The 13,341-nt window shown below is 50.0% G+C and overlaps 2 protein-coding genes across 10 annotated transcripts in view; one reads left to right on the top strand and one right to left on the bottom strand.

Annotated features, from left to right (window-relative positions):
* The window catches only part of STK36 (serine/threonine kinase 36), a 25,170-nt gene extending 17,677 nt beyond the window's left edge, over positions 1 to 7,493 (bottom strand). Inside the window, exons 1-9 of one of the 9 annotated variants that reach the window (XM_038585732.1) lie at positions 6,930 to 7,493; positions 6,384 to 6,449; positions 5,304 to 5,444; positions 5,116 to 5,193; positions 3,277 to 3,407; positions 2,782 to 3,031; positions 1,353 to 1,446; positions 700 to 869; positions 362 to 549 (exon numbers count right to left, since the gene is read on the bottom strand). In XM_038585732.1, the coding sequence (XP_038441660.1) occupies positions 362 to 549; positions 700 to 869; positions 1,353 to 1,446; positions 2,782 to 3,031; positions 3,277 to 3,407; positions 5,116 to 5,193; positions 5,304 to 5,444; positions 6,384 to 6,449; positions 6,930 to 7,478 (1,667 nt within the window). In that variant the 5' untranslated portion in view covers positions 7,479 to 7,493. The other 8 variants (XM_038585733.1, XM_038585736.1, XM_038585734.1 and 5 more) reach the window with 8 other exon arrangements.
* Positions 6,773 to 13,341, top strand: RNF25 (ring finger protein 25). The gene is made up of 10 exons (XM_038585747.1): positions 6,773 to 7,213; positions 9,445 to 9,519; positions 9,762 to 9,864; positions 9,955 to 10,022; positions 10,116 to 10,185; positions 11,339 to 11,410; positions 11,505 to 11,648; positions 11,990 to 12,082; positions 12,364 to 12,498; positions 12,701 to 13,341. The coding sequence occupies exons 1-10, from the start codon at positions 7,173 to 7,175 to the stop codon at positions 13,277 to 13,279; spliced, it is 1,380 nt and encodes a 459-aa protein (XP_038441675.1). The 5' UTR covers positions 6,773 to 7,172; the 3' UTR covers positions 13,280 to 13,341.

Raw genomic sequence — 13,341 nt, 5'->3', positions numbered from 1 at the left:
ATTCTTGACTGCTCTTCCACTTTGGATCTTACTCTCAAGTCTACCTTGGCGGTTTTCACTTGGAGCTTGCAACTCAAATAATCTTCCCTTTTGCACGGAGACATTCTTTCTTTCTCAGTTAATAAAGGCATAGAGAATAGAAAGTTCTGATTCCTGATGAATCAGAAAAATATTCTGATGAATCAGAATTCAAGAACCTAGGCCTTGGACTCCCAGGGCCCTGTCTCCATTTAGGCAGTGGCTAAATGGTGCTAGGCACCATGGCACCATATTGTATTTGCTTTGGCTAAAGCTTTAGCTTTAGCTTAAATCAATCCGCAAGATACCTCATCCTATAAATCCCTGACTATCCTTTCCTCACCGAGGTGCAGGGGGGGTCTCTCCAGCCCCCCATTCAGCCCAGCTGCTCTTCATTTCTGAGGCCAAGATCCCAGCTATGAGGCCTGGTTCCTGAGGAGTGGCTCTTAGTCTAGGCAGAGGGGCTGTGCCAGAAGCCATCTTGCTGGTCCTATCCTCTTGCTCAAGGGCAGGTCCTGTGTTCTGGTGTTTCTGTGGGAAGTGGGCAGGAGACACGGCATCAAAACCATGTGGTTGCCACAAGGCATTATGATTTCTATTCATGGCCCTTTCTCACCTTCCTTCTCCAACTTTCCCAGTCGCTAGTCTAGTCATGTCACCTGTCCCCTCTGTCTCACATACCTTCCGCTTGGCCTCCTCAGCCATGCGCTTACAGGCAAGTCGCAAGATGCGAGATCGATTGCCCTTGGGGGCCAGTCGATGCACCTGCTGTTCCTTTAGGACCTGAAGTTCTGGGGGTAGATGACTGGTGAATGGGGTGCCCAAATCTGAGCCTCCTGGTTCAGTTATTACTGCAAGGAAGAAAGAGGGAAGAATATGTGATCACACTGGAGTGGAGCCATCATCTCCACTTAGCCAGAGACAACCTCAGTGTCTTCAGGCTTCTGTGGAAGATCATTTTAACAACGTGAGAAAGAGGGAGTGGGGTGGGGTGGCATGGGAAGTGGCAAAGGTCAGGCAAGGGGCTAGGAAGAAAGTTCGAGGGATCCCTGGGTGGCGCAGCGGTTTGGCGCCTGCCTTTGGCCCAGGGCGCGATCCTGGAGACCCGGGATCGAATCCCACGTCAGGCTCCCGGTGCATGGAGCCTACTTCTCCCTCTGCCTATGTCTCTGCCCCTCTCTCTCTCTGTGACTATCATAAATTAAAAAAAAAAAAGAAAGAAAGTTCGAGCTGGTAGGGTAAAGCAGATGCACTGCATCCAGACATGGGGGACGAGGGTGGGTTGAAAAGAACACCAGGGAAGTGCCAAAGCCCTGGGAACCATAATGACTCACTGGTGACACGACCAGCTATAAAAGGATGATGTAAGAGGTCTGGCCAGGACAGACGCTGCCTGGGGTCTTTGGTGAGCAGTCCCTGCAGGAAGCTCTGTGGAAAGAAAAAATAACCCGTGGGTCCTTGCTTTCCTACAGGCTCTCTTCAGCTCCCCAGTAGAAGCAGGAAACCAAGACTCCTGAGTCCATTCCTTCAGCAAACTAGCTGGTCTTGATCACAGCCTCTCTAGCCCTATCCTCAGGCCTCATTTCCCTGGCTCCAGAGACAGACTTCACCGCCTCACCTCCCGGAAAGCCCCAATTCCTATCCAGAAACATTCTGTCACCTTCATAATCATCTTCAGAAAGCAAACGTTCAAAGGGGTCCAAGTCGCTCACTGTGTCCTCCCTTTGATTGTGGGTTTGTCTGCAGCCAGGTAGGAACAGATGCATTTGTGGCTAAACGCACACTCACACACAAAGTCACTGTGTAAAGATAGGTTTGGGAGCACGCAAAACAGAAATCTTTTGGCAAGTTTTCAGACGGTGGTGGGAAAGGGAGACTGCCTCTGAAAAAGGTACATCTGTTATGAGGTAATCTTGGGAAAATCCTCAGTTGGGCCTAAAACTGGAATAGAAGGTACTGGTAGGTGATGACCACTGCTTTAAAACAAGGTGATTAGTGTACTATGGCTCTTGCTGAATGAAGATGACTACTGCTCTAAGACAGAATGAATATCTTGTGTCTCTCACTCACAGAAGTTTCTTTTGTTTAGATTCACTTTGATAACTACTTGAGCCTCCCCAACTAAATAGGTTAGGGAGAAACTTGTCCCTTTTCATCTCAGACAGGGCAAGGGAAAGTTATAATGAGACTGCACTCTGGGAAAAGGTTGCATTTAAATTCCATTGAGGGCCTAAATTTTGCCCTAGATAAGAAATAAAAAAAGGGTCAACTCTTTTCCCTCCCTCCCACCTCCCCCCCTTCCCCTGCTGCAACTTAGCTACAATCAACAAGCAGCATTTCTGTCATCTGCCCCTATCACTGAGCTAGCCCCACTAGCTCTGGCTGTCTGGATGTCTGAGGGTTCCTTCTTTCAGGAAGACTGAAAGTTTTGTGGGCAAATCTAAATACCATCTTGCATCTGATAGCAAATAAGCAGGATAGAGAGTGTGTAAGAGGACAGCATCTGTCCCTCGTGGCTCAAAATTACCTTCCCATTGCGATAAAGAATAATCTGCCCCCAGCAGAGTCTGCTATTCCCGTTTGGCCGATCTTAGAACAGCCTCCCAGAATCCGCCCCTGCAGTAGAAAAGCAAGGCAGCTTGGCCCAGCTCCTGCATTCATTCAGTAACTGCAAAGTCTTGCCCCAGATTTTGGAAAAGGGAACGGGGGCACAGGAACACAGGTGTCTGATGCAAAAGTAATTTCCCTTTCTATGTTTGTTACCTTGAAGCAAGGACTAATGGTGGTTGGCCAGCGCACAGGGTCCTTGAGAATGAGGCTGACCAGCTGAAAGATGCTTGTAGTATAGAAGGGAGGGGTGCCTACAGCCAACTCATACAGTATGCAGCCCACAGACCAGAGGTCTGCGGTGTGGTCATATGGTCGCTCTTCCACCAGCTCTGGAGACATATAAAGTGGTGTGCCTTTGATGGAGGTCAGCACCATCGTGTTGGTGCTCATCGCCCGGGCAAATCTGCAGGAGACGATGGAAGGAAATAGGAAGAGAGAATGTATGATCAATATAAACTAGGCCTGCTGACTACTACCTGTCATTGTGTGAGATATCCCAAATGCAAACAGAGAGCGCCTTTCAAAAGACCCAATAGGAATCCCAGTCTCCAGCTCGGGTTCTAATATGAGACCCGGGTAAGTCAAGCATATGGTCTAAGACTCCCTACAGAACTAGAAGCAGAGAAGGAAGGTCAGTCTTCTCCTCACCCAAAGTCACAGAGCTTGATACCACCACCCTTGGCAAGAAGGATGTTCTGCGGTTTCATGTCTCGGTGGAGGATGCGGTGGGAATGCAGATAGTACAGAGCAGACACCAACTGGGCAGCGATGGCTTGAACCTAGGGGTCAAACGGGTGCAACAAAAAGGAGAGGTCAGACGAAGGAGACTCCTGTTGATTCCAAAGACACTTCCCTAAATTACTGATGTCATCTTCTCTTCTTTTTCTTTCTTCCAGAGCTTCACATAACATCTTCCTTAGTTCTTGCTGCCCCATTCATTCATTCTTTCACTTGTTCATTCACTCACTCAAGGAAAATGTTCTGAGTCTCAGTAGCCACATGACCACGATGGGCAAATTATCTCATGCCTTTCAGATGTGTCATTTACGAAGTGACGATAATAATACCACCTCCCTTATAGGATTACTGCAAGGATTAAATAAATTACAGCATTCCATACTCAGAATGGTGCCTGGCACTTAGTAAACCTTCAACATACGTTAGCTGTCATTAAATGAGACAAAGTTCTTTTTCTCAAGAGAAGTATGCAAACGAATAAGATAGAAAAAATGGACGAGATGATGACTTACAAATAATAATCCTTAGAAGGAGATAAAATGATGCAGTAAGAAGTCTTGAGGGGGGCCTACTTGCTTGCTAGGGTACAGAGAAATCCCTACAACGAGTGTGGCTGGAGAATGTGTTCAACCAAATCCCACTGCTAACCACTAGGTCTTGGTGGTGAATCCTGCCTTAACTACGCCCCTTATACCTTCCTGCCCTCTCTGGTACCACACACTAGCCCTTCTTCCCTAAAGATGCCTTTAGGGAAGAAACAGCATTAATAATCGTGAACTGGGGTGCCTGAGTGGCTCAATCGGTTAAGCAGCTGCTTTGGGCTCAGGTCATGATCTGAGGGTCCTGGGGTTGAGCCCCAAGTCAGGCTCCCCACTTCCGTCACTCCCCATGCTTGTGCATGCAGGCACACGCTCTTTCTCTTTCTATCTCTATCAAAAGAATAAATAAAATTGGGAAGCCCAAATGGCTCAGTGGTTTAGTGCTGCCTTCAGCCCAGGGTGTGATCCTGGAGACCCGGGACGAGTCCCACGTTGGGCATCCTGCATGGAGCCTGCTTCTCCCTCTGCCTGTGTCTCTGCCTCTCTCTCTCTCTGTCTCTCATGAATAAATAAATAAAATCTTAAAAAAAATAAATCTTAAAAAATAATAGCAATAATAACTAACTATATTGAATACTGTGTGTCAGGCACTCTTCTAAACACTTTACAAGAATTAATTCACTAGGGATCCCCCTGGGTTGCTCAGTGGTTAGCACCTGCCTTTGGCCCAGGGCCTGATCCTGGAGTCCCGGGATCAGGTCCCGCATCGGGCTCCCTGCATGAAGCCTGCTTCTCCCTCTGCCTGTGTCTCTGCCTGTGTCTCTGTCCCTCTGTGTGTGTGTGTCTATCATGAATAAATAAGTAAAATCTTTTTAAAAAAAAGAATTCACTAATCTTCACAATAGCCTCATGAAACAGACGTTATAATTACTTCCATTTTTAAATGAGGAAACAGCACAAAGAGGTTAAATGAACTTACCCACGAAGATCCAGCTAGAAAGTGGTAGGGTCAACCTCTGTACTCAGAGATTTGAGCTCCAGTGTTCACATACTTTCCTGTCACACCACACTGACTCCATAGACACCCAGAGTCTTGTATTTTCCTCAGGACTTTTCAAAATGGTGACGGTCAGTGCCCCGAGCTTTCCCTACCAGTCCTTAAGCTGAAAAGAGGTCAGGGGAGAGGAGAAGTTTGAGCCAGGAAAGGTACCTGGTCTTCAGGAAGTTTTCCGTCATCTTCCAAGATCTGAAAGAGCTCTCCCTCAGCATAGTCTGTCACCACCACCACCTGCAGGGAGAAGACAATGGTACTGATGGCTCCAGATTTATGCATTGTGAGGTCAGGAAATTTCTGGGAGCCTTCTTCTTGGGGAAGGGTGACCCAAAACCCAAGTGCACCTCTTTGTCAGTTTCAAAGCTGTCAAGCATATGCACTATGTTAGGATGCCGCAGACCCCGCATGATTTCAATCTCTCGTTGCAGATTTCTCAGCTCCTTCTCTGAGCGTCCTAATTTTGGAATGAACTTCAGGGCCACCACCTGTCAGTGGTAAGATGAAACATCAAGGCCTAATCACGCTATTGAAACATTCATCTCAGAGTTCCAGAACTCAGGCTTTAGATTGAACAAATTCTCATTACCCACTAGTCAGCTACTCCCCTTACCCCATATACCCTGGCCTTATCTAGGCCTCCCCCACCCCCTGCCCTAGGACAAAACAGCCTCCACCAGGCAGATCCCTTTGGTGGATTCTGGGAGAGGTGTTCTAATCTGGGTAAAGCACTCTGGGTAAAGATTTAAGGGAAAGAAAAAAAAAAAAAAGATTTAAGGGAAAGAGAAAGAAGAAAAAAATGAAGAAAGAATAGAGTTCAAGTGGTCTCTCTCTTCTGCTATGGCTTGACAGAGAGAATAATAATAAACATAATTTATTTACTGTTTACTAGGTGCCAGACACTATACTAGCGTAGTGATTCAGTGTTAATCACATTTAATCCTCAAACCCCATCAATCAGATACTGTTTTTATCCTCATCCTAGAGATGAGGAAAGAGACGCTGAGAGGTTAAGTAACTTGTCCATAGTTCAAAGGCTACAAAGTGGTGGACTTAAGATCTGAACTCAAGTAATCCAATATTAGAGCTCCTACTCTGTCAGAGGAATGAGAGAGTGCTTCAGGAATACTGGCCGGTAATCTGGTCCCATTTTCCACAGTAGTTGGAGGTACAGAATCCCACCCAAGAGACGCCCCTCTTTGTGCACCACCTGAGCACTGTATTTTCTTCGACCCTTATACACCCTCCCAAAAGAGCCTTCTCCAATCATCTCCAACACGTGGTACTTTTCCATGACAGAGGCTTCAGGATCCCTCAGAAGGAAGGAGGTAGAGATGGTGGTGAAGAGCTACAGCTCCAGGGACAGGTCTACACATCTAGGAGGCCTGGTGCGGGCATGGAAGAAAGCTTAATGTTAGCCACCTTGCCTTTTCCTTTTTCATAATAATCCAGGCTTCAAAAACATCGTAGTGGAGTGAATGGCAAGACGAGATCTCGGAGCAAACAGAGCGCCTCTTGTCGTTCTCCCTCCTTTCCAGCCCCCCCCACCCCACCCCAACTCCGTTCCCGTAGGACGCAGTGGCCCCCTTCCCTCTCCGCGCACACCCGACCGCCCGGCCCCGCCCCCTCCCCCGCCCCAGCCGCGTCCTCGCCCCGCCCCCTCCGCCCAGCCTCGCCCCCCCGCCCCCCCCGCCCCCTCCATCCGGCCAGACCCACCGACCCCGCCCCTCCCAGCCTCTCCCAAGTTCCCGCCACCGCCAACCTGCCCAGCAGCCCGCCCACGGCCCCGGCCGGCGCGCTTCGCAGACCGGAGCCCCTCGCTCACCCCCAGCCTAGGCGCTTCCAGCTCCTCAGGCCGAGGGACGTGGGCCCGGGCCCTCAGCCCCGCCCCGCCCGGCTGCCTGCACACTTTGCCTGACTTACAATTCTTCCCCTCCCCCCCACAGCCGGACTCTTTGGACTCCCACTGTTACCAGCTGTAGTCGTTGGAATTGGCCAGAAGAAGCCCAGAGGACAGAGGCGCTCAGGCTTTGGGAGAGACGGAGGACTGCCCATAGGCACTTCCTAGGGCACTTCCGAGCCGTCCCTTGGGCCTCAGGACCCCCTGAGGACCCGGAGTCCACGGTTGCCTGGAAACGGCTGCGCGCCGGCTCCCTCCTCGCCGCCTCCGACTTCCCAGAGGGCATTTCCGGTTCCGGCTGTGGGCCGGAGGAGACATGGCGGCGTCTGCGTCGGCAGCTGCGGGGGAGGAGGACTGGTAACTCTCGGGGCATGGGCTTTGGCTGGCCGCCTGGGTCCGGTCCCGGAGACTGGCGGTGGCCGCGGACGGTCCGTACGGCGGGCTTGTGGGGCGGAGCGAGGGATAAGGGGTGGCAGCGGCGCTGACATGTCTTCTTGAGAGAGCTTCTGTACCGGGGAGCTGAGGGTGGAGGGGCACCGATCGGACGGGAGAGGAGGCCAGGCCAGCTCGGGCCGCGCCTTAGCTGGCTCGATCCCCTCTTCTCTGGCCTCACTCGTCTCATTGTCCTGAAGTGGATTTGCTCAGGGTCCCAAGGATGCCTGCTTATCACCTCTCCCACCTCCCTTTTACCTCCCGGAGCCGATGCCCTCCAGCCCCGACCCCTTTCCCCTTGGGTCAGCCTATTTCCGCCGAGGTTTTCCTCAACCTTCTCCCTCCCCGACAGCACGAATGAGCTTGTTTGAATAAAGCTTTACACCTCACACAAAGCTCTCCTAGTCCTTCTCTCAAGCATTCTCAACAAGAGACCCAAACCTGGAAGGACTCTGGGATTGGAAATAGGATAAATGTGGGTTCACTCCACATTTTATTAGCGTGTGATGCTGACCGGGCCACCTAGCTTCTGTGAGTCAGTGTCCTGAGATGTAAAAAAGTGGGTGTGGCATCTACCTCATAGAATAGTTGAGAGGCTCACGGTGGATTTATACATAAAAGCGTCCTTTTTCCAATTGAGGTGCGAGCACCTGAGGGGACTAGATGAAGCCTGAAGAGGTAAATCGATTTGCCAAAAAGGTGCATACCTATGACCTAGGAATCCAGGTTATCTGATTCTGAATCATGTTTTTGGTACTAGGACATTATACAGTCTCCCTACCCTCACCCCCTTTTTTGTCACCACCTCACATCCAGGTCCCAAGTCACAACTAGGGAAGGTGAAGCCTCTTCATGGATGTCATTGGTTCAAGGAGCCCAGCCACTGTTGGCCTTTTTGAGACTATCTAGGCTCATGGTTTTCAACTTATTTAGGGAAACTTTATGATTCTGAGGAGACACGTTGAGCCATGGAGAGGCCAGTAGTGATTGCACAGTTAGCCTGTGGTGTCCTGAGACTCCCACACTCACGTCAACCCAAACCACACCACTGTTATCTATTTTATATTTTGAGGGGCCTAAGACTTAAAAAGAAAATTTGAGAACGAGTAATATATGGGATATGCTAGAGCAGCCCTGCTCTTGATGAAGAAGGAACAATAACTGTAAAGGAAACCAAGCATGCGTCCTTATGTGCATTACCTGAGCAGAGCTATGGACTTGAGCCTATCACTAATCTTCAGTGTCATTACAACTCCTGTTTCTTTGATTAAACATGTATGTTCTCTCGTTGACATCAGGGCCACCTGATCTTGACCTAAACAGGTTGATCTAGATCAACCAGATAGCAAGGGTCGTAAATACATTGAATACCGACTATATCCTTTTCTTTCGTTTTTACAGGAGAAGGTTATATACAAATAGGAGAAAAAAGAACCTAGACTACATACTATGGCCAAGATATTATTAGATACTTTACATAAACAGCCTTTTATCATTACAATAAATCTAGACAGTAGGTGGCATTACCTACATATAGTAGCCAGAGTGACTCAAGCTTACGGAGTTACTCAGATCATGTAGCTATAAGTGATTAGTACCTATTACTCGAAAACTGGTGGCTCTTCTGCTACATCATGGTATTTATACCACCTAGACCTCTTTTTCTGTTCAGGTTGCTATCTCCTTGAGTAGGCTTAGGGTAACTGATACTGAGAGTATGTGTAGACACTGGAATCCACATGAACAGTGGTGTAGGGAAAGCTAGGAGTGGTATTGGTAGCCTTGATGTGAATCATTTGACAGCTTATTTCTGGGTCACAGAGATAGTCAACCAGCAGCACGATGGAATTTAAACAGAGTCAGGCTCTGTTTCTAGTTCTGCCTGTTAAACTTTGGTATTTGAGCCAGTCATTTCACCTTCCCAAGAATCCATTTCCTCATCTCTTGACAGGAATAGTCCCTTAAACTCTGATTCCCATGCTTCCTACCTGGCCCCTTGACAATGTAAGAAAATCTATTTCCCCTGTTTTTATGGAGGTTAGCAAAAGAACGCACTCAGGCAAAATTTCGTTTTGTAAAAGTCAGCCATCACAGGCTCTAGCAGGCTTTGATGGGGAGAGCTGTAATGGTGAGCCAATCTCCTCCTGTCTCTCCAGGGTACTTCCCTCTGAAGTCGAGGTGTTAGAGTCTATCTATCTGGATGAACTACAGGTGGTTAAAGGAAATGGCAGGTACGTATTCAACTGAAGGTGGGCAGGAGTCCCCTTAGTAATGAGCAGATTTCATGCAGAATCCATGAGCCTTGATTCAGAGAAGATGTTCTCATGGAGACAGACATACTCCTTTAATCTCCCCCAAAAGAAAGAGCCCACTTCTCACTTCCTCCATCAGCTTTACTGTTTCACTCCCATCTTTCCTGGTCCTCAAACTCCTGCCCAGTCACATCCCAGGTCCCCACTTCATCTACCTACAGATCCTCACCATGGGAGATCTACATCACCCTGCACCCTGCCACTGCAGAAGACCAGAATTCACAGTATGTGTGCTTCACCCTGGTGCTTCAGGTCCCAACACAGGTGAGGCCCCTGCCTTGTGGCAGCAAAGGGAGAAAGGAGAGAGGCTCTGGGGTGGAGTGCTTTAGCAGTAACATCATTTCCTCCCACTAGTACCCCAATGAGGTGCCACAGATCTCTATCCGTAACCCCCGAGGACTCTCAGATGAACAGATCCACAAGTAAGCTGGGCTGGTCAGGGCAGGGAAAATGGGCTGCAGCTCAGTCTGGTGAGGGGAGGGAGCAGGCCTAATGTTTGCTTTGCCCTTTTCCAGGATTTCACAGGCACTGAGCCACGTGGCCAATGCTGGGCTGGGTACTGCTATGCTCTATGAACTCATCGAGGTAAGAGGTGTGCTAGCTCGGGAAACTCCTAGAGCTGTTTCTCTTAGGGGAGGTAATGGGCCTAGGATCTTACATACATCTGGAGTCATTCATTTACTCTTGTTTAGGTGAGGCCTAAATCCAGAAAGATGAAATTTTCTGTTACCAAGAATCCTACCACCCCCCCAAAAGAGAGTTCCCTAGCTTCCCCAAGTGGCCTATGCTAGTATCCTAAAAATGACTTTGCCTTTATAACTTGAATTTTTCTTGATTCTGCTTCAAGGCATTCTCTGGGCACTGGCAACCGAAAGTAGCAAGAGATAGAGACCTTGCCTAGAGAGTCTCACCACAAATAAAAATTTGAAGGCTAGTCTGCCATTGCAGTGGACTAGGACTAAAAAAGTCATGGTTCTTTTACTCAGTTTCTCCCCTAATGAAGTTAACAACCCACAGAGAACACCTAAAGCTACAAGTTCACATACACAGACAACTTCTGTTGCTTGAGATTAAAAACACAATTAAGTACAGTCTTGTTTCAAAACTTCAAAACTTTGACTTTTGAAGAAAAATGTTCAGAAAAGAATGAAGGTGGGCGGCCTGGAGTCCGAGTGGCTTAGACCACTGTAGCACTCCTGAGCCCGGCCTCCACAATGCCACTTTGAGCTTTGTGGAATTCCAGAATATTAGCTATTCAAACAACAGTGCAAAGGAGTTTGTTTGCAGCCCAACTTGATGCCCTTGAGTTCTCTGTTCATTTGGGTTGTCCATGCCTCAACTTTTTCTGGAAGCTGGCTCGAAGAACAGACCTCTTAGAGTGATAATCAGAGGGGGTTAACCAAAGAAGACCTCCCAGAAGATAAGAGTTTCAATTGAACATTCTGTTCTCTCGAGGCATATTATTTTCATCCCTGAGGTGTACTAAAGGTGATTTATGAAGTGGAAAAACAGCAAAATTGGATTGTGCGGCTGGGTTGATGTGGCAGGAGGGGCAGGGACGCGGAGGACTGATTCCAGGGGGAGGACACCTCCCCGAGACAGGAATGCATGAACACAAAGTAACATGCTAGCTTAGTAGGAGACATTCCCGCATTCACCCCTGGGAATAGTAGAACCCTGGCTGTGTTCCCAGTTCTTGCCCCTGCCTCCCTGTTTGAAATGTCTTCTCTCCTCTCAGAAAGGGAAGGAAATTCTCACAGACAATAATATCCCCCATGGCCAGTGCGTCATCTGCCTCTATGATTTCCAGGTGGGTTTCTCCCTTGGGACCTGGCGTCTGCTTGGGCTGGCAGTGGAGGACTCATGAGAGCTCCGGCGCCATGCCCTGTGTCTCCTCCCTTCAGGAGAAGGAGGCCTTTACCAAAACACCCTGTTACCACTACTTCCACTGCCACTGCCTTGCTCGATACATCCAGCACATGGAGCGTGAGCTACAGGCTCAAGGCCAGGAGCAGGAGCAGGAACGGCAGCATGCCGCAACCAAGCAGGTCAGCTTGCCAGCCCCTGCTCTCACCTGACCGCCTCACACCCTTTTCTGTCCCTCGACTCCAGGGGCTCTTCGCCTTTTTGGGGTCACAGATCCCTTTGAAATTTGAAAGCTCACCTCTGTCCAGAAAAAAGGGTGTTCTTATATACATGTATACATGCTGTGTGCAGTTTCAGAGTTCCCAGACCTCTATCTGGGGAGGCAACCCCTGCCCTATCCTGCCTCAATGTGCCTGTGCCCTTCATCCCTGCCCTGTTCAGATTAGCCTGGCTGACTGGGTTGGGCAGCTGGCAAGCGAGCACTATGGGCCGTGAAGCAGGGCTGTGATTTCTCTATTTTTAGAAGGCAGTCGGTGTGCAGTGTCCGGTGTGCAGAGAGCCCCTTGTATATGATCTTGCCTCACTGAAAGCAGCCCCTGAACCCCAACAGCCCATGGTAAGGAAATTCCCTTGTCATCTGAGCCAGGAATAATGGCATCCTCCAAGGAGGGAGGGATGGCATCTTATCTTCCTCAAATGGGACCTCCAGAATTGGGCTTGACCTGCCTGGGACCCTGCAGAGCTACAGCCCCAACTAGGCTGAGGCTTTGAGAGCCCAGATCTGAGAGGCAAACCCAAGAACCTCAAGCAGATCTGAGGCAGTCCTGAAAGAGCAGGGATTCGAGTCTGCCTTCTATTTTTTTTTTCCCCGCTCTCACTCTGCTCACTGCCTTCCAGGAGCTATACCAGCCCAGCGCAGAGAGCCTGCGCCAACAAGAAGAGCGCAAGCGGCTCTACCAGAGGCAGCAGGAGCGGGGAGGCATCATTGACCTTGAGGCTGAGCGTAACCGGTACTTCATCAGCCTCCAGCAGGTGAGGGAAGCCTTCCTCACACCTCCCTTACTGCCCCCTACCTTCCCAGCAGCGCCCCTCTGCCATGGCCCTAGGGAGAGCTCTGTTCTACCCTTAAGGTTAGAGGCTGATGGCAGTCAGCCTCAGCTGTGAGCAAGGGGCCTACAGCTCCCTGCTTTGGGAAACTACACCTCCCTCACTGCATCTGCTCATTTCTTTCTAGCCTCCTGCCCCTGTGGAGCCGGAGTCGGCTGTAGATGCCTCCAGAGGATCCCAGCCACCCAGTGCCCTTGCCTCAGAACTGTCCACCTCATCAACTGCCCAGCCCAACCTGTCAGCTCCTCTGCCTGTGGCCTCCCAGTACACGTGTGAGAAGATTCCAGGGGCTGGGCCAAATCAGCAAAGGTTGGGCGAGACCCAGAAAGCTATGATAGATCCCCCCCGGGCCAGTCGAGGCCCCTGGAAACAGCCTGAACGGAGGCACCTAAAGGGAGGGGAGTGCCATGCCCACAAAGGTACCAGTGACACCCAGGAACTGCCACCTCCTGAGGGGCCCCTCAAGGAGCCCATGGACCTAAAGCCAGAACCCTGTAGCCAAGGGGTTGAAGGTCCTCCCCAAGAGAAGGGGCCTGGCAACTGGCAGGGTCCCCCACCCCGCAGGACTCGGGACTGTGCTCGCTGGGAGCGCTCCAAGGCTCGGACACCGGGTTCTTCCTACCCCCGCCTGCCTCGGGGTCGGGGAGCCTTTCGTCCTGGTACTCGGAGGGAGCCCCTGAGCATGGAGTCTGAGGACGGTTCCTAGCAGTACTGTGGGGGGCAGGGATTTGGGGGGGCAGGGAGGGGCAATAAAGAGATTTGGCCTTG

This window comes from Canis lupus, chromosome 37, assembly GCF_011100685.1.
Source record: "Canis lupus familiaris isolate Mischka breed German Shepherd chromosome 37, alternate assembly UU_Cfam_GSD_1.0, whole genome shotgun sequence".
NCBI classification, from domain to species: domain Eukaryota; kingdom Metazoa; phylum Chordata; class Mammalia; order Carnivora; family Canidae; genus Canis; species Canis lupus.
The sequence above is the reverse complement of the archived record's forward strand: the minus strand, read 5'-3'. Positions and strand labels throughout refer to the sequence as shown.

Bases quoted from the DNA above. Each gene is read 5' to 3' on its own strand.
- RNF25 (XM_038585747.1), top strand. From the start codon at position 7,173: ATGGCGGCGTCTGCGTCGGCAGCTGCGGGGGAGGAGGACTG. The intron at 10,186-11,338 runs GTAAGAGGTGTG...CTCTCCTCTCAG, and splicing joins TGCTCTATGAACTCATCGAG to AAAGGGAAGGAAATTCTCAC. The intron at 11,411-11,504 runs GTGGGTTTCTCC...TCCTCCCTTCAG, and splicing joins TCTGCCTCTATGATTTCCAG to GAGAAGGAGGCCTTTACCAA.